Raw genomic sequence first — 23469 nt, 5'->3', positions numbered from 1 at the left:
TCATTCGATCTTAGCTTTCATCTCTTTTCCCACATGGGTGTATCCATCTCCGTCCTTGTATATGACATCTATTGCTCGTGAAAGGTTGAGAACACCCATAAGGATAGCCATCGGTACAGCAGTAGGCCTCAAACAATCCTCATTGATATCCTTCCATGCATCAGAAACTTGCCTGCTGAGTTCATCATATGCCACTTCTTCTGAGACACCATACTTCTTCATATAGCATTCAACGGCCGAGGAAGCATGCCCTCTCTCTTGTTCAAACTGCAAACATTGTTTTTTCCACACATATTAAAAAGATTTGGTATGATAATAAGAGATCACATAGAAATCAAACACCTAATAACATCCATTTACTGTAAAACATGGAGAATTTTGATCATTTCACAGTTTGATCGTTATCGGAGCAATTATTGGTCACATACCTTATGCGACTTGATGTCATCCGAGAGCCTACCAATTACTGACGAAGCTGTAATAATTTTGGGGCCGCTAAAGGCCCACACAAGGGTCTCCTCGGTAATAGCTATCTCACCCATGCCAAGAAATGACATCACCGTGAGCATGGGATAGCCAGAGGTTACCAGTGCGACTCGCATATATTCCTCCAGCGTTGGGATGTGCTTTGCATGAAAAGATTTGGCTTCATCGAAATATGCCCGGACCAGAATTTTCATCTGAGATATCTCAAAGGATTTCACATAACATTAAACACGATGCATGGCATTAAGTAGGAGGCATAAATGTATAATAATTGAGTTAATGCTTGTATCTTACGGCTTCTTTTGCATGAGAAACAAGCTGGTATGATCTTCCTTGTTTTGCCAGCTCCTGCTCAATTTCTTCGAAAATAACGTCCAAGAGTGCCTTGTAACATATTTGCATGTATTTTGGTAACGTATTCATGCTCCTAACATTCCACCTAATAATTCCAGTACCAATTGATCAAGTAATTATTAGACTCATGATATCATACACCAAAATCTTAAAAATAAAAAACCACTCGATATCACTACTTTCAAACCTTTCAATTGCTTCCGTAAAGATCTCGATCTCTTCGAGTGTGCCATATACATCATAGATATATATCATCTATGATGGATGTCAGAGCAATAACTTTGGTTAGTATTCTTCTAGCAAGCGAGTACTGGGTATTGGAATTATCTCACGTAGCCTCTCAAGTTCCCTCTCATGTTCCCTCTGACAAGTTGGTTACGGGAGAACCACCACCAAGTTGATGGAATCTATTTCTGTTATTCATTCTTTATTTTATTACTTTATTTTCTCTGTATATATATATATATATATATACACACACATAACAGTACATTATATAGTATGATGCATTCTACGGAAAAGGTTTTACGTTGGTTTTGAGCCTCCACAAACAACTCTCTCTGTTTTCTCTGCTTTATTCTTCTTCCGCACCATTTCCGTTATGGTATCATGAGCCAATCCCCTCCAAGTTCTCCATCACACTTCTCTCAGAGCTCTTCATCTCAGTCCCTTCCAAGTTCTCCAACTCATTCCGCTATGTCCACCTCTGATATTCCCAAACCTGAGGACAATCCTCATCACCCAGCTAGTCCGTACTTTATTCAGCCCGGCGAAAATGCCTCCTCTTCATTGGTTCCTGAGTTACTCAATATTGAAAATTACATTATCTGGGCTCGCTCCATGCGTAGAGCTCTAAACATAAAAAATAAGGTTGGATTTCTCGAGGGTAAGATTTCCAAACCCTTGGATTCCGACCCTTTGTATCTCCCATGGGAACGCTGCAATGATATCATTGCATGGCTCCAAAACTCTGTTGGCTTAGACCTTCGATCTACAATTGCCCATGTCGAGACAACAATCGACGTATGGAATGACCTCCGTGAACGCTTCTCTATACAAAATGCTCATCGGATTTTCCAGCTCACGAAGGCCATCTCCTCCTTACTTCAAAATGCTGATTCTGTGAGTATTTACTACAATAAACTTAAAGGTTATTGGGATGAGCTTGATGTCTACGAACCAATGCCTCTTCGCACCTGTGGATCTGTTAAAATTCTCATGGACTATCATCATCGTCACAAGGTCATGCAATTCTTAGTAGGACTGTAGGATTCTTATGATGCCATTCGTGCTCAAATTCTTCTTTCCGATCACCTTCCATCTTTAAACTGAGTTTTCTCTCTTGTTCAACAAGAAGAAAGACGTCGACAACTTCACTATGTACCAACATCAGCTGCTATGGTCACACGAGGACCCGATCCAAGGCCTTTATCATCCTCACGCAAGGATCATTTATATTGTTCTCATTGCAACATCACTGGACATTCTCTTGAGCGATGCTTCAAGGCTAACCCGAACCTTCCAACCTGCTCTCATTGTCGGATCCCAGGCCATACCAAGGATAAATGTTATCGGTTGAATGGTTATCCTCCAGGACATAAAAATGGACTCAAATCCAAATCTGTTGCTAACATTGTTTCTCTTGAGCAGGACCAAACCCACAATGGCTCACCTATTACTCAAGAGCAGTACAGTAAGCTTCTGGCCTTACTCCAACCAGCTTCGACCACCAATAACATGACTGTAGCAGTAAACCAAGTTCAAGTTGTCCATTCCAATTCTCCTACAATGTTCGGTAAAAGTCTCTACCTCTCAACACACAAAACCACAAACACTTCATCTGCACAATGGATTCTCGACATCGGGGCCACAGACCATATGGTTTATAGCCCCAAATTCTTTACACACAATATCACTCGTGTTAATCACTCAGTCAAGCTTCCCAATGGATCAACCACAATCTCCACTCATCTCGGTGATATACAATTTTCTTCTCAACTAATTTTCAAAAATGTGTTGTGTGTTCCAACTTTTTCCTTTAACCTTGTTTCTGCTAAATCCTTAGCTACAAATTCCAATTGTTGCTTACTTTTCTTCCCCAATTCATGTTACATACAGGATCTCTCAACTTCGATGACGATTGGGACGGGTGAGGTGCGCGATGGCCTATATCACTTGCAACCCGAACCACCTTCTCCTACTGCTCTTTCCATTTCTTTTCCTATTTTATTTCATCCCAATATGGTCAATACTGCTGTTATCACAAAACATGATGAATTTACTTTGTGACATTTTCGGCTTGGACACAGCTCCATGACACAACAAGTTATGAATGATATTGGTAAATATAGTGTTCAACTTTCTACTAAAGCTATTCCATGCCTTATATGTCCACTTGCCAAACAACATAGATTACCCTTTCCACAATCAGAACAAATAGTTCTCAATCCTTTTGATCTTATATCTGTCGACATAAGGGGCCCTAACTCTATACAAGCCTACGACGGCTCTAAGTATTTTTTAACCATTATGGATCAATTCACTCGATGTACTTGGCTTTATCTTTTGAAATCCAAATCCGAAGCACGCTCATGCCTTCAAAACTTTTGTTCTCTTATTGACAATCAGTTTGTCATCAAAATTAAAATTATTCGGAGTGATAATGGCCTCGAGTTCTCCATGCCAGATTTTTATCAATCAAGAGGCATAATTCATCAGCTTACATGTGTAGCCACGCCTCAACAAAATGCTTTAGTTGAAAGAAAACACCAACACATTTTAAATGTCGCAAGAGCTCTAAAATTTCAGTCCAGTCTTCCTACAAAGTATTGGAATGATTTTCTCTTAACAGCAACTTACTTGATTAATCGAACACCCACTTCCATTCTCAACTACAAATCACCTTTTGAAATTTTATACAACAAAAAACCCTCCTATTTTCACCTACGTGTTTTCGGATCTCTATGTTTTGCTTCAACCCTATCCCATACTCAATCTAAATTTGATCCTCGTGCTCGCAGATGTTTGTTTTTGGGCTACCCTCATGGTATAAAAGGGTACAAACTCCTTGATTTGAACACACCTCAAACCTTCATTTCTCGCGATGTTAATTTTCATGAAGATATTTTTCCCTTCAAAACCAACCAATACATCCTACACAACCTGTTTTTATCGACACCCAACAACTTCCAACCATCATTGAACCATTTTTTTCAAACTACCCCACCCAACCCGTTACTACAAATACCCAGCCTAATCCTCAAATTTCCCCCCTTAATTTAGAACCAATTTATCCAGACACCCAGCCCACCCCCACTCATACATTAGATTCTTCTCCTTCAATGTCTCCCACAGTTGCAGAGCCATCCAAACATGTCCCACGTTGCTCCACCCGAACAAGAAATGCCCCAGCTTACCTTCAAGATTTTGATTGCTCTCATATCGCTGCATCCACTTTGACTCAGTCATCATCTCAGTTGGAAGGCCTCTCCTCATGACACTCACATGTTTGTTTTCCTATTTCTAATTTTCTCTCTTATGACTTACTTTCCCCACAATTCAAAGTCTTCACTGCCTTTATTTCATCCCAAACCGAACCAACTTTTTATACCCAAGCCATCAAAGATCCTGTTTGGTGCGAGGTTATGAAGCAAGAACTTACTGCCCTTGAGCTCAATGAGACATGGTCCATTGTGGAATTACCTTATGCAGAGAAGACCATCGACTGTAAGTGGGTATACAAATACAAGTTTCAGGCAGATGGAACAATTGAAATTGCCAAAGCTCGATTGGTCGCGGAGGGCTTCACACAGCGTGAGGGCATCGACTTTCATGATACATTTTCACCCGTAGCAAAGCTTGTCTCAATTCGGTGCCTTCTTGCAATAGCAGCCATCAAAGGATGGGCACTTTAACAACTTGATGTCAACAACGCTTTTCTATACGGTGACCTCGACGAAGAAATCTACATGCGACCCCCACCTGGTCATCCTGCATCTCTGGTTGAATTTGGCTTTGTACAATCTAAGGCTAATTACAACTTATTTACAAAGAAGACATCTACTTCATTTACGACATTATTGGTCTACGTTGATGACATTGTTTTATTAAGCTCAGATGCTTCATCAAATGCTATTGTGAAACAATTTCTGGAGTCAAAATTCAGAATCAAAGACCTTGGGAGTCTTAAATACTTCCTTGGGATGGAAGTTGGGCGTTCGAAGAAAGGAATTCAGCTGTGTCAGCGCAAATACGCGCTTGATATACTGGCAGAAACAAGCATGCTGGCCTCTAGATCGTCTTTGTAGCCTATGGAACCGAATCTCAAACTCAGAAGAGATGAGGGAGAAGTGTTCAATGATCCCACATTATATCGTAAGCTTGTCGGCAAGCTTTTATATCTCACAAATACAAGACCAGACCTCGGCCATAGCATGCACGTGTTGAGTCAGTTCATGGAGATACCAAGAATTCCCCATTATAATGCAGTCCTCAAGGTGCTGCGATACGTGAAAGGGACACCAGGTTAGGGACTATTTTTCCCTACTAACTCACAGTTGAACCTCACGGCTTATTTAGACGCAAGTTGGGCGGATTGTCCAGACACAAGGAGATCAACTACAGGTTTCTGTGTCTTCCTAGGAAATTCACTAGTGTCATGGAAATCAAAGAAAAAGACTACCATCTCCAGATCGTCTGCAGAATCCGAGTATAGGTCAATGGCATCTGTGGTGTGCGAATTAACTTGGTTACGTTATCTTCTTGCTGATTTGCATGTTAATATTTTTGGACCCGCCACATTATATTGTGACAATTTGGCAGCCATTCACATAGCTAAAAATCCTATTTTTCATGAACGAATGAAGCATATCGAACTAGATTGCCATCTAGTCCGAGACAAAGTGACTGAGGGGCAAGTTCAGACAGCGCATGTGCCTTCACATCTTCAAGTTGCAGATTTACTGACTAAGTCCTTGCAATCTCCTGCGTTCACTCAACTTTTATCCAAGATGGGAGTAATCAATGTTTACTCTCCATCTTGCGGGGGGATATTGGAATTATCTCATGCAGCCTCTCAAGTTCCCTCTCAAGTTACCTCTCAAGTTTCCTCTCATGTTCCCTCTAACAAGTTGGTTATGGGAGAACCACCACCAAGTTGATGGAATCTACTTCTGTTATTCATTCTTTATTTTATTACTTCATTTTCTCTGTATATATACATAACAGTACATTGTATAGTATGATGCATTCTACGGAAAAGGTTTTACGTTGGTTTTGAGCCTCCACAAACAACTATCTCTGTTTTCTCTGCTTTATTCTTCTTCCGCACCATTTCCATTACTAGGGCTCATAATAGATTGCCATAATCCAAAAGAAGCACTCAACAGCCCTGTCTCTAGCAAAAGGGAGTTTCGTTGCAAGGTCTAAATCTTTCCAACACCTACAGATTAGTTAAATTAATATATTGACATTGATCCGTGCCATGCACCTCGAAAAATGAGTTGACATATATATATATATATATATATATATATAGTGCTATGAATGTCATGCATGGAAATACCTGGTGATATGACGAAGTTCTTGCTTGTGCAATGACTGCACAAGATTGAAATCTAATATTGAAAGCTTTAGAAAAGCTTTGTTATGGGAAGCGTCGTCTTGGTAGAGCGAAATGAAACCCCTGGACTCTAGCCTTGGAATGACCTTGTGCAGGGATTGCTTTAGTGCATGAGTTACCTGTGCTGCTAAAGTATTGCTCAAATTGGAATTCGAGGACTCAAGTTGAGTGGTGGTGAAACTAAGAGCCTCATCAAGGATCTCTTCTCCATGCACCCTAAGATGTGTGGCTTCATAAAATTAGGCTAGCAAGCTTGGAATGTCGGCGCTCAAGCTTGCCTTGAATTGAGCCTTTTCATCTTTGAACTTGTTAAACACATCTGCTTAAATGAAAATTTATGAGACAGAATATATATATATATATATATATATTCCATACGTACACTTAAGAAACCCAAAATAATGAAGCGGCCTAGCTAGCTAGCTTCACAAAATATGTACTAAGGCTCACAAACTTATGTACATATCTCCTTTAACTTAAAAGTGGCTATAAACTACGTAAACAGTAATGAACAGTGCACAGTGTTACAGTAATAAACATTAATGAATAGTACGAACAGTATGAAACATGCTACAGGAATCAATAGTGCCGAACAGTGTTACAGTATGTGCTACAGTGTTGAACAGCGTTCATGAACAGTAATAAACAGTCCTAAACAGTAAAATAAATGATAGAGTTTTGTTAAATATTTTAAGGTAATGCTACATACAGTCGTGGAATGCGCAAACGCCGTGCAGTCGCTTTGAAAAAAAGTGGGGTCTACTATTAAAAAATTAATTTATTTTAATGTGGGTCCCATATTTATTCACTTTTTTCAAAGCGACTGCACGGCGCTTGCATACTCACGACTGCAAGTAATATTTCTCATTTAAGAGAATAAAATCATATAAATAGTTAGAGTTTTTAATATAACTTAAATCTCATAATATTCTTAATTAACTAAAATTATTTAGATAAAATGATTTTTTACCATTATAATATTTTTGGAGTTTCAAAAATAGAAAAAACTTACTTTAATGATGAAAAAATGTGAGAGCAATATAGAAATAAAAGATTATGTATTTTTTGAGTTCTCCTTGGGTCATTGAGTATTGTGGTTGAATTCTACACAATTCATATATTTTGCTAAGAAAACTATTGTTAAAATATCCAAAATCTTTTAATTTTCATATTACTCATATTACTGTAACGTTTTGTTATCATTATAATGCTTGTTAAAATTTATTTTCCTGCTCATGTGCATTAAATTATTAACTAATTAATTTTCTTTAAAAAACCATATTATTTTTATACATCATATTGTTTTTTTGGACACATTATTTTGAATTAAATAAATGGGCAAACGTGCTTTGCACGTTATATAACCGCTAGTATATATATACTTACTTTATATGATATATACTTTACCTTATATAATATAATATATACTTTACACTAAAATGTGTTTTGTAATCTGATGTGTATTATATATATATATATATATATATATAGCAAGTCACTTTAATTTGTAGTTTTATTTTTTGAGATTTTTTATAAACCAAAGATTTCTCTTTGAAACAAAAAATATAATTACCACATGAAACACGAAATCCTTGTTGACGTAGTAGTCGAAAATGAAGGGAAACATTGTCAAGATCATTGTCATCACTAGCACCCGAAGAAGCATAAATACGTTCTAGTGCTTCTCCGATGTCCCTTTTGAAGTGGTACACCACCCCTAAGCGCTGGAGTACATCAATGATGTTCAGCTGTGTTAGAGTTGCCACAACAAGCCACCTCAGCTGCCATCACAGCAAGCCACCTTAGTCATACTCCATCTCAACAAAGATGCTTTTGGAATGAAATGTGTTGTAATTTCTATTTTACACAGATTGTACAAAATTAGTTAGGATTTCTTATTCTTTTATTCCTTTACACTTACTATAAATAGGTAGTACAATACATTGTAAAGAGGTAATGGAATAGTGCAAGCAATGCACCATCTTGCAACAAACTTATTCTCTGCATTTCATTACCCTGCTTTTGCACAAATAACTAAAGTTACCAAAACCAACATGGTATCAAGAGCCATATGAAATCACGTCGCCTTCTCCATTTTTTTTACTTCCTTTCTCTGTGTTTCAATGACTTCTGAAAAAACCACCAAAATCAACTGCAATCCAAAAGATCATTCTAGTCCTTATTTTCTTAACCACAACGATGGTCCAACAACACTACTCACTAATCATCCCCTTACTACTGAAAAGTACCACTCCTAGGCATGCACTGTGCGTCGTTCACTCAGAATCAAGAAGAAACTAGGGTTCATTGATGGACCTTTCTTCTTGGAGCATGATTGGGAAGGGTGAGGTTGTCAATGGTCTTTACCATCTTCAATTGACAGGAGTGCCTCGCATAGCCTTATCCTCCATCCTATCCACTTTACCTTTCAAGTATCAACCTGTTTATGCTGCTGTTACCTCTCATCAACATATTCACAGTTTATGGCATTGTAGATTGGGTCACTTGTCTGATTCACGTCTATCTTTATTACATAAAGATTTACATATTTTCCCTTCTATGAATTCAATTGTTCCATGCTCTACATTTCATTTATCAAAACATCACAGATTACCTTTTTCTTTAAGCAACAATCGTACCTCAAAGCCATTTGATCTCATCCTTTGTGACATTTGGGGACCTTGTTCCCAAATGGCATATGATGGCTCAAAATATTTTTTAACAATCATTGATGACTTTACTAGATCCACTTGGGTCTATTTAATGACAAACAAATCCCAAACTCGACCTTTACTTCAATCTTTTTGTTCGTTAATTGAAACACGATTCCAAACAAAACTTAAAGTCCTTCAATCTGATAATGGAAATGAATTCTCAATGACTGATTTTTTCATGCAAAAAGGAATTGTTCCCCAAAAAACTTGTGTCGAAAGCCCCCAACAAAATGAGGTTGTAGAACGAAAGCATCAACACATTGAATGTTGCTCGTGCCTTGAAATTCCAATTTGGTGTTCCTTTATCTTTTTGGAATGATTGCATTTTAACCGCTACATATCTCATTAATAGAACACCATCCCCCAATTTACAAAACAATAGCCCATACCAATTGCTTTTTAAAACCAAACCAACCTATCAACACTTGAGAACTTTCGGTTGTCTTTGCTATGCATCCACTCTAAAACACAATAGACATAAATTTGACTCTAGAGCAAGAAAATGCATAATGCTTGGATATCCATTCGGCATCAATGGGTACAAATTATTTGATTTACTCAATCAATCCATTTTTTACTCTAGAGATGTCAGTTTTTATGAACACATATTTCCTTATAAAGCTACCTCTCCCACTCCACAATCCCTTCCCACATCTCAGTTTCTACCTCCCAATACTGATACCACCACCCATTTTCCACACTTACATTTTGACATCCCTTTAGCATATTCACCATCACAGCTTTTCGACCCTACATCAGAATCCATTTCAGCTCAACTGCCATCACATATGAATACACTGAACCAACTCCACCTCACTATCATCACATATTGATCCTTCAGCAGAGATCCACACCAAGCCCTCTCCCTTTCCTCTCATATTCCCAAGAACAAATTTAACAAATCCCCCATTAATCATTCTGACCTCATTGACAAAAATACATCACCTTCTTCTTCTAACCTACCCCAAACCAATATCCCTTCCCGCAAATCCAAAAGACAGAAAAAATCACATGCTTACCTTCAGGACTACTCCTGTCAACAAGTCATTACACCCACTACTTCCCTTTCAAGCTTAAGGACCAAAGGTAATTCACTTACAACTCCTTTATATCCATTACATTCTGTCCTGTCTCATGCTAAATTTTTTGGTAAACATGCTGCTTTTTCCATTTCTATACTTCATCACAATGAACCTTCTGCTTATGCACAAGTTGCGAAAAGCTTAGACTGGCATATTGCAATGGATAATGAGATTGCTGCCTTAGAATTGAACAAAACTTGGGATGTTATTGATCTACCTATTGGAAAAAGGACTATTGGTTCAAAATGGGTTTACAAAATTAAATACAATTCGGAAGGTAAGATTGAAAGGGCCCGCTTAGTTGCCAAGGGTTACACCCAAGAGGAGGGTCTCGATTACCATGAAACTTTTTCACCCGTAGCAAAACTTGTTACAATAAAAACCTTACTTGCCGTGGCTGCCATCAAAGGTTGGAAACTCCATCAATTCGATGCTCATAACGCATTTTTACATAGAGAATTGGAGGAAGAAGTCTACATGAAAATACCACCTGGATATTCAGTTTAAGGAAAGAATAAGGTTTGCAAATTAAACAAGAGCTTGTATAGACTCAAACAAGTCTCTTGGCAATGGTATGCAAAATTTTCTTCCTCTTTGTTACAATTTGGATTTTACTCAATCAAGAGCTGATTACAGTCTATTTATTAAAAGAAGTGGTTCATCTTTTCTAGCCCTACTTGTGCATGTTGACGATATTGTTGTAGCCTCAATGGTCCTCATGGTATTTCAGCTCTCAAGGCTTTTTTAGAGTCAAAATTCAAAATAAAAGATCTTGGTATACTTAAATACTTTCTCGGTTTGGAGGTGGCTCGCAACTCAACTGGAATCCAATTATGCCAAAGGAAGTATTGGCTAGACATACTTGCTGATGCTGGTTTAACAGCTTGCAAACCTAGCTCAATTTCCATGGACCCGAAACTCAAACTCACCAAGGATGAAGGTAGACCCATCAGAATTTAGAAGGCTCATTGGGAGACTCCTCTACTTAACAATCACACGACCTGATCTCACTTTTTTTGTTAACTTACTCAGTTAATATATAAGTGCTCCTCGGATTCCACATCTTCAAGCATCTTACAAGGTGCTGCACTATGTCAAAAAAATCTCCTGGACAAGGCTTGTTATTTCCTGCTTCATCTTCTTGTCAATTAATCTCTTATTGTGATTCTGATTGGGCATCATGCCCAGATACAAGAAGATCCACCACTGGCTACTGTGTGTTCCTTGGGCAGTCACTTATTTCGTAGAAGTGCAAGAAGCAGACCACCATTTCTCGTAGTTCAGCTAAGGCAGAGTGCCGTTCTATGGCTGCTACTTCTTGTGAGCTTGTTTGGTTAAAGTACTTACTTGCTGACCTTATGGTTTCACATCCTCAACCGGTCGTGCTTCACTGTGACAGCAAGTCAGCTCTTCACATTGCCTCCAACCTAGTTTTCCACGAAAGGACCAAACATATCGAATTAGACTGTCATCTAATTCGGGATAAAATTCAAGAGGGCATCATCTTAACTGCATACACACCCTATTCTTGCCAGTTAGCCGATATCCTCACAAAAGTTCTCTATTCTCCGATGTTCTCTTCATTATTGAGCTAGATGGGAGTTATTGACATACACTCTCCATCTTGTGGGGGGCTGTTAGAGTTGCCACAGCAAGCCACCTCAACTATCATCACAGCAAGCCACCTTAGTCATGCTCCAACTCAACAAAGATGCTTCATGGAACAAAATGTACTGTAATTCTGTTTTACACAGACTGTACAAAATTAGTTAGGATTTCTTATTCTTTTATTCCTTTATACTTACTATAAATAGGTAGTACAGTACACTGTAAAGAGGTAATGGAATAGTGCAAGCAACGCACCATCTTGCAACAAACTTATTGATCTCTGCATTTCATTACCCTACTTCTGTAACTAAAGTTACCAAAACCAACAAGCTGCTTGGAAGGTTGATCTGCAGAGGCTAACAACTCCCTTCTCACCTCTTCTATCAATTCTTCGACTTCGCGTACTTTAGAACATGGGTAACCTGCACCAACAAATTGGGATACTTTGCAAAAATCAGAATATTATTCACGCGCTGTACGTTGGTAACTCCAAACAAATTCATTAACATCATTCAGTTTATACAAGAATGATATATATATATATATATATATATATATATTTGTACCCGGTCTTCGGGAATGTTATTGATGAAAAGGTCACCCCAAATGCTTGGTTCAAAATTTGCAGTCCGGCGAATGGCATCTGATTCTGCATTTTGTGAGAGAGCAACCGAGGATGGGACAGACATATTTTGCTGCGATTTAAGACAACTCAAAGCTGCTTTGATTAATAGTGATTGCAAGCTGCTGGGAAGAGTTCTCTTGCAGAAAGCTTTATATAGGGGCATTAGCAAGGATTATGAGGAGAATGAGAAGGGTTGGTTTAAGAGTCGTAAGCAGATTTGACCCGAAAGCTGTACGTGCTTCAGGGATGGAATACATGTATCCAGTTTGATCCAATATTCTAAGGAAAAATGTAATATCTCAAGTGCATGTTGAACGATCCGTGACTCTCGTGTATGTTAATTAATAAAGAGAAATGATATTACAGTTTTGAAATATACAATTCTGGTATATTTTTTTCTAAAAAATGGGTAAATTTAGTATTTATATAAAAAAATTTATTTTTTAATAGTAATCCCTATTTTTTTCATAAAAAGTATGCAGGAGTATACATTACAGGATTGTATATTGCATTACCGATTAATTACGATACTGTAACCAAATTATAAGATGCTAATCAAATATCATTTTGATCCTAATTTGAATATCGACTAGTCTTCAGTTTATTTATTCAAGCTGACAAATTAGCAATTCTATATATAAATATCTACGGCCAGTTGCTAATTGCATCCTCCAAAAGGGCGGCTAGAGCTATTGCCTATTAATGCTAAATCAAATTTTCTGTACTTAAAATGAATCACATGTATAGTCACATGTATATCCTGTCCATGGGTGCAGGAGGCCTTCTCCGAGATGATAAAGGTGATCATTTAGTTTTTGCTTTTTCCGTAGACTTGGGTGCTGGCAGCAATAACGCCGCAGAGTTAAGGGCCATACTCTATGGTCTAAAGTTTTTGTCTAGAACAGAGGATTAAAGTGGATTTGTGGGGCTAAATGTGGATTATGGTATCTTGAAGAATATTGGGAGGAAGTTTTGAAAATATTTAGAGAAGGAGACCACTCAATTCAACATGTCTTCCCAGAAGGAAACGCCCCCAGCCGATTGTTTGGCAAAACTTGACACGCAGGGGCAAGATCAAGTATTACATAATATATTACAAGTGCCTAGGAAACTTCGAGGTCCCATCTGAATGGACAAGCTCAACCCCGCCTATTTACGCACTCGGTAGTTTTTTGTCGTATCCCTTGTTGTCCTTTTCTCTTCGATTGCCTTTTATATATCTACTAGTAAAGGGCAAACACGTGCATTGCACGTGTGCCCAATTGTGAAAATATAAAAAATATTTTTGAAAATAACATTTATGAAATCTAATATGTAATAATAAAAAATAGGTTAATATGTATATATAAAATATAATAATTTTGTTTATATAATTTTCTCATTGATCATAAAAATAATCACATACAAATACGTAATAAACTAATAATAAATCAATAACAATCTGTCAAACACGTAAACATACAAAGCATATAACATGCTTAATATTAAAACCAAATTATTTAATATAATATTGAACTATCTACAATTAAAAATCTTAATACAGATACAACAAATATTGAGTAATTTTAATTAATAATCTCAACTCCATATATTTGCAAGATGCCTTATAGAAATAAATGCATTAAACATTAGAAGAATATAAATAACAATATTTATTTGCATGAACAATAATAAAACATACCTGGAGATAGGGACAAATAAAAGATTAGTGGAGATAGAGCCAAATAACGAACAGGAAGACACAAAGTGATAAAACCAAAATGCCTGTTGTAAAAAAATATATTATATAAGATAACATAATCATTTTAATAATACATTGTTGTTTGTTAAACAAAGCTACACTAACACATTAGAATATAATCTGTTAATATTTTTTTTATTCGAATTCAATTATAATAAGCGACTATCTAAATGTCACAAACAAAAATAACTATATAATAGAAAAAACATTTGTGAGATTGCAAATAAAAGTTGCATACTTTTTTTTATTTATCCAAAAAAATTTATGTAAAATTTACAGCACTATTTAGATTTAAAAAATGACAACACAAATAAAAGTTGCTAACAAAAATAAGATCTAACGTTCAAAATTTTTTTTATTTTTAAACTACTTTTTTTTTTCTTATATCTTTCAACCTAGTCCGTGCTCATATGTGTAAAAAAACCCTCAGACCTAACATTATTTCTTTGTCAGATGTGGAAATTCTAAGTTGAATCCAATCAATAAAACATGATTAATATTAAAACTAAAATAATTAATATAATATCAAACTATTTACAATTAAAAATTTTAATACAAGTGCAACAAATATTGAGAAATTCTAATTAATAATCACAATTCCATATATTTGCAACATGCATTGTAGAAATAAATGCATTAAATATTATAAAATATAAACAACACCATCTATTTGTATGAATAATAATAAAACAAACCTAGAGATAGAGGCAAATAAAATAGCAGTGGAAATAGAGCCAAACAACATACAGAAAGAAAAACACAGAATGAAAAAACTAAAATGCATGTTGTAAAGAAATATATTACACAAGATCACGTAATCATTTCAATAATATATTGTTGTTTGTTAAATAAAGCTACACTAAAATATTAAAATATAATCTGCTAATATATTTTTATTCAAATTCTATTATTTATAATAAGTGGTTATTTAATTGTTATAAACAAAAATAATTATATAATAGGAATAAAATCTGTGAGACTGTAAATAAAAGTTGTATAATATCCAATTTTTTTTTTCTTTATATATTTTTTCTCTATACTTTTCAACCTGGCCCCTATTTATACGAGAGAAAAATATTGGGAGTAAAAATGGTGCCGTTTTAAGGGAAAGGAAACCCTAAATTCAGTGGGCACTATAAATAAGGCTCTATAATCGGAGCGCCTCATTTCTCTTGCTTCTAGAGTTTTCTTTTCTCTGTTTCCGTCTCTCTCTCGGTTTGTCTCTTCCATTCCTCTCATTTCTTCCTTCACGTCTGCACCGCCTCTCTTCTTCCACTTTGTTCTCAACAATGAAGCACAAATCTCTCCGTGTATTCTATTTCTCCGCACTACACTTTCAAAGCTCGCGAATCTGACATTTTTCAGATATGGAGAAAAAATTCCTTCTTGTGTCTGATATGTAATGCTTTGGGATTTCTTGTTTCATTAATATGTTTCTGTCAACGTTTATTTACATTTTTACCATCTTCAGTTGGCGGAGCAGTTCTCCTTCTTCATTTTCTCTCTTCTAGAGCAGGTAAGAGATCTTTGCAAATTACATATTTGTGATTGTAATTTTTTTTATATGTAATTATTAGGCACAAAAATGTGGTCATGTAAAATATCTAACATATCTGTGTAGGTAGCAATCTTATTTTACAGCTTTTAACGATGTGCATATATGGTTTTATTCTTTGAGTTTATAGTCTGTAGTTTTTTAACTTGCATATGTAGCAACCATGTGATAAGTAGTTTGTAGTTTGGATTTTACCATATCTGTTTATATGAGAATTTTATTTTACTGCTTTTAGGGATGACCATATGTAGTTTTGTTGTTCTAGTTTTTAGTCTGTAATTTTTTAACTTGCATGTGTAGCAACTATCTCATAAACACTTTGCGGTTTGCATTTTAGCATGTGTTTAGATGAGAATTTTATTTTACAACTTTTAGGGATGACCATATGAACTTTTATTCTTTTACTTCGTAGTCTGTAGTTTTTAACGTGCATGTATAGGAACTATCTGATAAACATTAACATAAATGTTTAGAAAAGAAGCTTATTTTACAGTTTTTAAGGATTGATCATATGTAGTTTATTTTACAGCTTTTACACGGTTTAGCTAGTTTGTAGTTTGTAATTTTTTAATTTGGATGTGTAAGAACCACATGATAAAAATAGATAGAATATATGATGTAATTGAAAACAAAATGAAAAGAGATGTATCAGTTTCAATATAATTTAAAGCCAATGAAAAATTAACTGACAAGAAAAACCAAAGAATTACATGTGCTGTTAATTTTCGTAACTAAAAAAACATCCATCATTCAAATGTTAATTTTGTTCTTTCAGTTTAGTCTAGTTTTTGAACATTCATGTCTACCAACCATGTGATAAATCATGGTCTGCCGTTTGCAATTTTTTCTAATTTACGTATATAAACATGCCATAAGAGCAGAAATGGTATATGACATAATTGAAAGCAAAAATATACAGACCACATCAGTTTCATTATACATAAAAATAAAGGGAAAATTAACTGAAGAGAGGAAAGAGAACTACATACCTAGTTATTTTTGAAATTTCAATCCCAGGAAAAAATCCAACAACCCTGAGCCACTGAATGTTTGTGCGATGTGAATGAGAGGATCTTGATTTTAAACGTGAGAGAATTAGTAGGAAGATGAACGTAAGAGCAAATGGAAGTAAAGATGAAAGAGAATTGCTTTTGTAGGAAATGGGAAGCGGTGCAAGTGATAGAAGAGAAAAGAAAAAATTAAAATTATCCGATTTTTACAAATCTGATAATACCAAACTTTTTTACAAATTTGATAATACCAAACTGCAATCGCTCCAAGCGGTGGTAGACCAGAGTAAAAAAAAATAATTTATCCAATGTCTACAAATCCGAGAATGATAAATGCCAAACATTCCAAGAGGCTACTGTCGGCGAGGATGAGAAATTTTTTTATCTAATTCCTGCTAAACTGAAAAAAACAAAAAGTAAACGGGGGAAGTGGTGCGAGACGGTGCGAGAACATAACTTATTCGGTTAAAATATATTCTAGAACCTTGCAAAGTGGTGCGAGACTGTGCGAGAACATAACTTATTCGGTTAAAATATATTTTAGAATCTCGCAGGTGTATTTTCATAAAAATAAAAAAGTGGTTTTACAAAAAAAAAAAAAAACTATTCGGTGCAAACTGTTCGGCAAGCGAAGCCGAAGTAAATGGTAATTTAATAAAAATAGGGAAAAATAACCTAACACAGAATGTTAAACATAGGGAAATTGAATTGAAAAGCAGGGGTAAAATTGATAAAAATAATGCACGAAGGCAGCAAGCTAAGTATATGAAAGAAAAATAAATAAATAAGTACGGGCAAAAATGAAAAATATGGGTAGACGATTTCAGAAGCTAATGATATAAGAGGAAAACAAATAGAAATGGAAGGATAAAAATGGGAAAAAAAAACCGAACTGAGGACGTCATGGCAAAATGAACTGAAAAAAGTGATTTTACACAAAATCCATTAAACACACACATGACAGTAGACATCAGTAAAATGAATTGAAATATAGGGGTAAATTCGGAAGAAATATTAGACAACACCTACCTGTTTCTTGGCGTTTATTATATATAAGATATATCTTGTCCAGCTTCAATGAGCCGGTACTAATAATTCTCACCCTGGTCTTCCTAGATAACTATTTATATATTGTAGTAACTTCTGCATGTAGGTGTGATAAGTATTGGCTATTTATGTTTACCATTTTCCCGTTCAAAACATATCAAACGCACGTCATGCTTTTCTACGTACGTGTCAAAACATGTGCGATTGACGGGAAAATCTAGAAAGTAGCTAAGAGTGGAGGAAATTAGGGGCGGTTTGAATTATGGTTCGTAAATAATAAAATAAAAATTAAATTATATATTATATTTTATGTAAAAATTTTAAAAAATTATAATAATGAGAAGAGATGAGATGAATTGACATAGATTTTGAATATAAACAAAGTTTGATCACTTGAAATCACAACGACGTCCAGAAAGTTGGAGTCAATATTTTTTTACGGATCAAAGAAGTACTGATCAAGAATATTGTTTTTTTTTTTTTAATAATAAAATCAAGAATATTGTTAGTGCAGGGGGGAAGTGCTCGGTCCAAAGAAGAGATCAGCATCCGTGGGATATTTTTTACTTGGTATTCGATCGGTATCGACGACTGAGTCGACTCATAGGTCTTTTAAGTTGTAGTACTATATTCATATAATTCTACGTGTCGAGACTTTTTCTAATAAGATCAAAGTTAAAAAAAATTACTCAAAATTAAACAATCTGTTCTCAAAGCATCAATTTGATTCCCAGAAATTCAAAGGTGGCCGGCGAAACATTTATTCAAACTGTTTGCGTATAATTATCAACATAAATTTTATGATGGCTTTACTATTTATATAATAATTAGAGAAATGATACTTGCAATCGTGAGTGTACAAGTGTCGTATAGTCATTTTGAAAAAAATAAATAAATATGCGATTTACATGAAAAAAAAATTAATTTTTTAATAATAGACTTTACTCTTTTCTAAAATAACCGTACGGTATTTACACATTCTATGATTATATACAGAATTAATCTAATAATTATAGGCAGTCGAGAGAGAGAGAGAGAGAGAGAGAGAGAGAGAGAGAGAGAGAGAGAGAGAGTTCCATTTTTCTCCGAATAGGCGCTGTGTGGTACAAATGACAAATCGAGCCCAAATGAGATCTCTAAACAAACTAGCTAGGAATGTCATGATCAAATGATCCCAACATGTCCTTGGTTTTAATCGGTAGAAATGATTGAGGATTGAAGCCTCCTCATTTCTACCAAAATCTGGAAAGTACGTAGCTAGACTGGAGGAAAGTTCGCATTCAAGTGGCTGTTTATGTATACCATTTTTCCATTCAAAACATAATTACGATTTACGAACACACATGCTAGTTTTCTCCGTCCTGAATCATGTACTCATGTCAAAATATGTTTGATTGACTCCAAATATTGATCCTTGTTAGATTTTTCCAAACACCGTATCTATGAATATTATACGTTATCTGCAGGCATGCAGCCATGCATGCAGGACAGGGTAGTAAATCAACAGTTTGAGCATGATTTTTACAAACTAATGCGCATTTGTAAAGTCGGCATGCAGGAGGCATGAGTAGTGGAAAGGTTAAGTTTGATGATGCACTGCAGGAAAAAGGGGTATTTCATTTTTTTTGGGATGAAAATGACTATTTGAGACAAAAATACTCATTTTAGTTAGAAATAATCACTTCACTGAAAATAACTGATCGTAAATAAACAGTTTTCTTATAATGACGTGAAATTAATCACAAAGAAAGAGAGTTAATTGGAGTCAAGATTTTAATTTTACCTGTCACGCTAGAAGTGATCAAGATTGTTAGTGCAGCAAGGGGGAAGTACTGCTCGTTCACTAAAGAAAAAAGACTTTTCCCAACGCCATTTCATACCTATATATCCTGGAAAATAGCCGTGGGGTATTTTTTTTACTTGGAGTAGTCCGTATTCGATTCGTATCCACGAAAAAACTACCAAAAAGTATCTGTTCTCGTACGCAGCATCAATTTGATTCCCGGCCCAGAAATTCAAATGTGGCTGCTGGCGAGATATTTTCAAACCGCGCGTTTGCGTATAATTAGCAACATAAATTTTTAGTAAAACGTGCGATACAGGTTAAAGCCATTCCATTCGTCGTTTAGTACAGCACTAATCTTTGATCTATAAATACCTGAACCCGCAATCAGTTTATCTCATACTGGAACAGAAAGCACAAGAGTTAAGTGCATTTAGCAACCCCATCTCCAATACTACGTACGGTGCCAATTAACTTCTAAAATGTCTCTTCAAGTCTCAGAAGTTGCTGCTCCAACAGCTCAGAATCATGTTATGCCAGAAGTTAACCGTCGCTCAGCAAATTTTATACCCAGCATTTGGGGTGACCATTTCCTCTCATATGCTTCTGAATTCCTGGTAATTAAAGATTGATATGTATCGTATTTACATTACGACATCATCATGTGTTTTAACTCTCGTTAATCAAACACTACTCTTGCATTTCTCAGTGTAACTAACGCTAGCTTATAAGCCCTTACTTTTCAAGGGATAATATTTTAATCTTGAAAGTATGATATTATTCCATGGACGAGTCACAGTGCATATATACTTTTTGCTCGTACAGGAAACTGATGTGAAAATGAGTCAACAAATTGAGGAATTGAAGGAAAATGTGAGGACGATGCTTACGGCTACGGTTGAGAAGCCTTCAAAAAAACTGAACTTGGTTGATGCTATTCAGCGCTTAGGCGTGTCATACCATTTCGATAATGAGATTCAAGCAATTCTGCAACAACTGCAGAAGACTCGTGAAAGTGATGACCCTGAATATCATGATGACCTCTACACTGTTGCCCTGCTGTTTCGACTTCTCAGACAAAATGGCTATTACGTTCCGTGCGGTAAAAAATGCTAGCTTGCTTCAATTCCTTTCTATAGGTTTGCAGAATACTTTTTCAAGGGAAAAATAATCAACTAATTAAAGGTTTTAAAAGTAAAAGACAGAACCCGTTTCACGGTTATGGGATTAAAAAGTGCCTAACAGTACTATTCTATATTAATCTCCTTCCATGAGCTGACTCATTTGATGTCTCATTGGAATATTGTGAGGCAGATATGTTCAACAAGTTCAAGGACAGCAAAGGGAATTTTATGGGATCGCTTTGCAATGATGTGCAAGGAATTTTAAGCTTGTATGAAGCCACACATCTCAGGGTAAAAGGTGAAGATATATTGGATGAGGCTCTTGTCTTCACTACCACACATCTTGAGTCTGTAGCATCCCAATTAAGCGGGCCTCTAGCAGCACAAGTAACCCATGCCTTTAAACAGCCTATCTGGAAAGGACTACAAAGGCTAGAGGCAAGGCATTACTTTTCTGTATACCAAGAAGACGCTTCACATGATAAAGTTCTTCTTAAGTTTGCAAAGTTGGATTTCAACCTATTGCAGAAAGTGCACCAGAAAGAACTTTCTGGCATTGCCCGGTCAGTTATTACGCTCCATCTCATAGTGCTTGCAAGTACTGTGAGTAAGCTAGCAGCTTGTGCATGATGATATGATAATTGTAGGTAATTGATAGAATGATTCTTTTAAATTATGTTTTACAGTTGGTGGAAAGACTTGGACTTTCCAAGGAAGCTACCCTTTATCAGAGACAGGGTGGTTGAGTGCTATTTTTGGATACTGGGAGTGTACTTTGAGCCCCAATATTGCTTGGCTAGGAGGATGCTAGCCAAAGTGATCTCCATGACCTCTGTTATTGATGATATCTATGATGTGTATGGTACAATTGAAGAACTTGACCTCTTTACTGAAGCAATCGAAAGGTTGAGATTAAAGACACATCCTGATCATATTTGCATTTATTCTTTATATTTTTCTGATTAATTGGAGAAACTACCGATTTTATAGGTGGGATATGAGTGCCGCAGATAAACTCCCGGAGTACATGAAAATGAGTTACCAGGCACTCTTAGACGTTTACACTGAAATGGAGCAAAACCTAGGTGAAGAAAAATCATATCGTGTCCACTATGCAATCGAAGCAGTAAGCATCATAGTTTTTATATTCAGAAAAATTAAGCAAAAAAACAAACAAACATATATATATATATATATAACAGGAAATATTATGTTTGACTATATTATATGTTTCAAAAACATTAGTATTTGTTCTGATTGTGAATTGCTTGAATCTACGTACGTACGTTGTCTCAGATGAAGAATCAAGTTAGGGCATACCACCATGAAGCCAAATGGTTCCACCAGAAATACAAACCAACTATGGACGAATATATGGTCCCTGCTCTTGTTTCCTCTGGCTACCCAATGTTAGCAATCACATCCTTAGTCGGAATGGGAGAACTTGTCACAAAGGATTCCTTCGAATGGTTGATCAGTGACCCAAAAATGGTCACAGCTTCAACAGTGGTTGCCCGACTCATGAATGACATCGTGTCACACAAGGTTTAATTATTTCTCTTCTTTTTTTTTCTTTATGATAATAATTTATAAAATCGTCCTATTAATTAATTATACTAACATATATAGACGATTCTTCAACAATAATCCTTGCAGTTTGAGCAAAAGAGAGGGCAGGTTATTTCGGCTGTTGAATGCTACATGACACAGCATGATGTTACAGAGGAAGAAGCAGTCCATGAATTGAGGAAACAAGTGACAGATGCATGGAAGGACACAAACAAAGAGTGCCTCTACCCAACCGAAGTCCCCATGCCAATTGTCATGCGAGTTCTCAACCTTACACGTGTCAGTGAAGTCGTGTACAAGGACGGAGATGGCTACACAGTTGGAATTGGGCTCAAAGATTTTGTAGCGTCTTTAATGGTGGATCCTGTGCCCTTATAAGTTGCATGGACGACCTATGCATCGGTGTCTAGCTGTCGATCACATTAAGGAATAGTTGATAGGATTACGTTTACGTCTTAATAAAGAAAAAGAAAACGGCCCTAGCTATAGAATAAATTAATAAGTGTAGCAGATTGCTCGACACATGCATGATCTAAATATATAACAAGCTCGGGGCCGGGAGACCATTGAAAATACGAAAAATTTCTTGGTCTCTTTCTTATGATATATATTCTGATGACATGACAGTTTTAGTAGCTGTTCATACTCAAGTTGAATAAAGTGATCGATTCGAGTTGCAAATATATTATTATGGCTTTACTATTATCATAACTTGCATAAAAACTGATCGTTCTGTTGAAAAATTTATGACACGGCTCGAATCGGGCTTAAGCCTGGGGCGGGGAAAGACTAATGGGCCTTCAGTCTCGTCCTCGCTATGAAAATTCTTGTATTTGGGACTGGGCCTATGAAATAGAGTAACCCCAAACTAACCTCCAGGCTTGGCTGACTAGGCTTATGGCTAGCCCAGCTTAATTACATGCAAGTGCAACCTTAAAAACTCTCCGATTCTCAACACCCAATCCCAATTACTCACGCTAGCTGCACGTGATTGAAGAAAAATTAACAGGTTTTTTTTTTGATAAAAATTAACAGTTTATAATCATGAAAAGGATGCTTGTGTAGCTAACCATGTGCTTGGCTTCAATCTTCATCTCTCTCGACCCTCACTAAGGTTGCGTTTAGATGTTTGACTGAGTTGAGTTAAATTT

The 23469-nt window shown here is 36.0% G+C and overlaps 1 protein-coding gene and 1 pseudogene across 1 annotated transcript; one reads left to right on the top strand and one right to left on the bottom strand.

The window, feature by feature from the left end:
- On the bottom strand, positions 1 to 15695 carry LOC109013575 (annotated as a pseudogene).
- Positions 15696 to 20041: 4346 nt separating this feature from the next.
- Positions 20042 to 22926, top strand: LOC109013675 ((-)-germacrene D synthase-like). Its single transcript, XM_018995838.2, has 7 exons — positions 20042 to 20242; positions 20451 to 20727; positions 20940 to 21312; positions 21436 to 21654; positions 21740 to 21875; positions 22046 to 22294; positions 22406 to 22926. The coding sequence occupies exons 1-7, from the start codon at positions 20108 to 20110 to the stop codon at positions 22694 to 22696; spliced, it is 1680 nt and encodes a 559-aa protein (XP_018851383.2). The 5' UTR covers positions 20042 to 20107; the 3' UTR covers positions 22697 to 22926.
- The last annotated feature ends 543 nt before the right edge of the window (positions 22927 to 23469 follow it).

Source organism: Juglans regia, chromosome 2, assembly GCF_001411555.2.
Source record: "Juglans regia cultivar Chandler chromosome 2, Walnut 2.0, whole genome shotgun sequence".
In the NCBI taxonomy this organism is placed as follows: Eukaryota; Viridiplantae; Streptophyta; class Magnoliopsida; order Fagales; family Juglandaceae; genus Juglans; species Juglans regia.
This window is presented reverse-complemented; position numbering and strand designations above follow the sequence as displayed.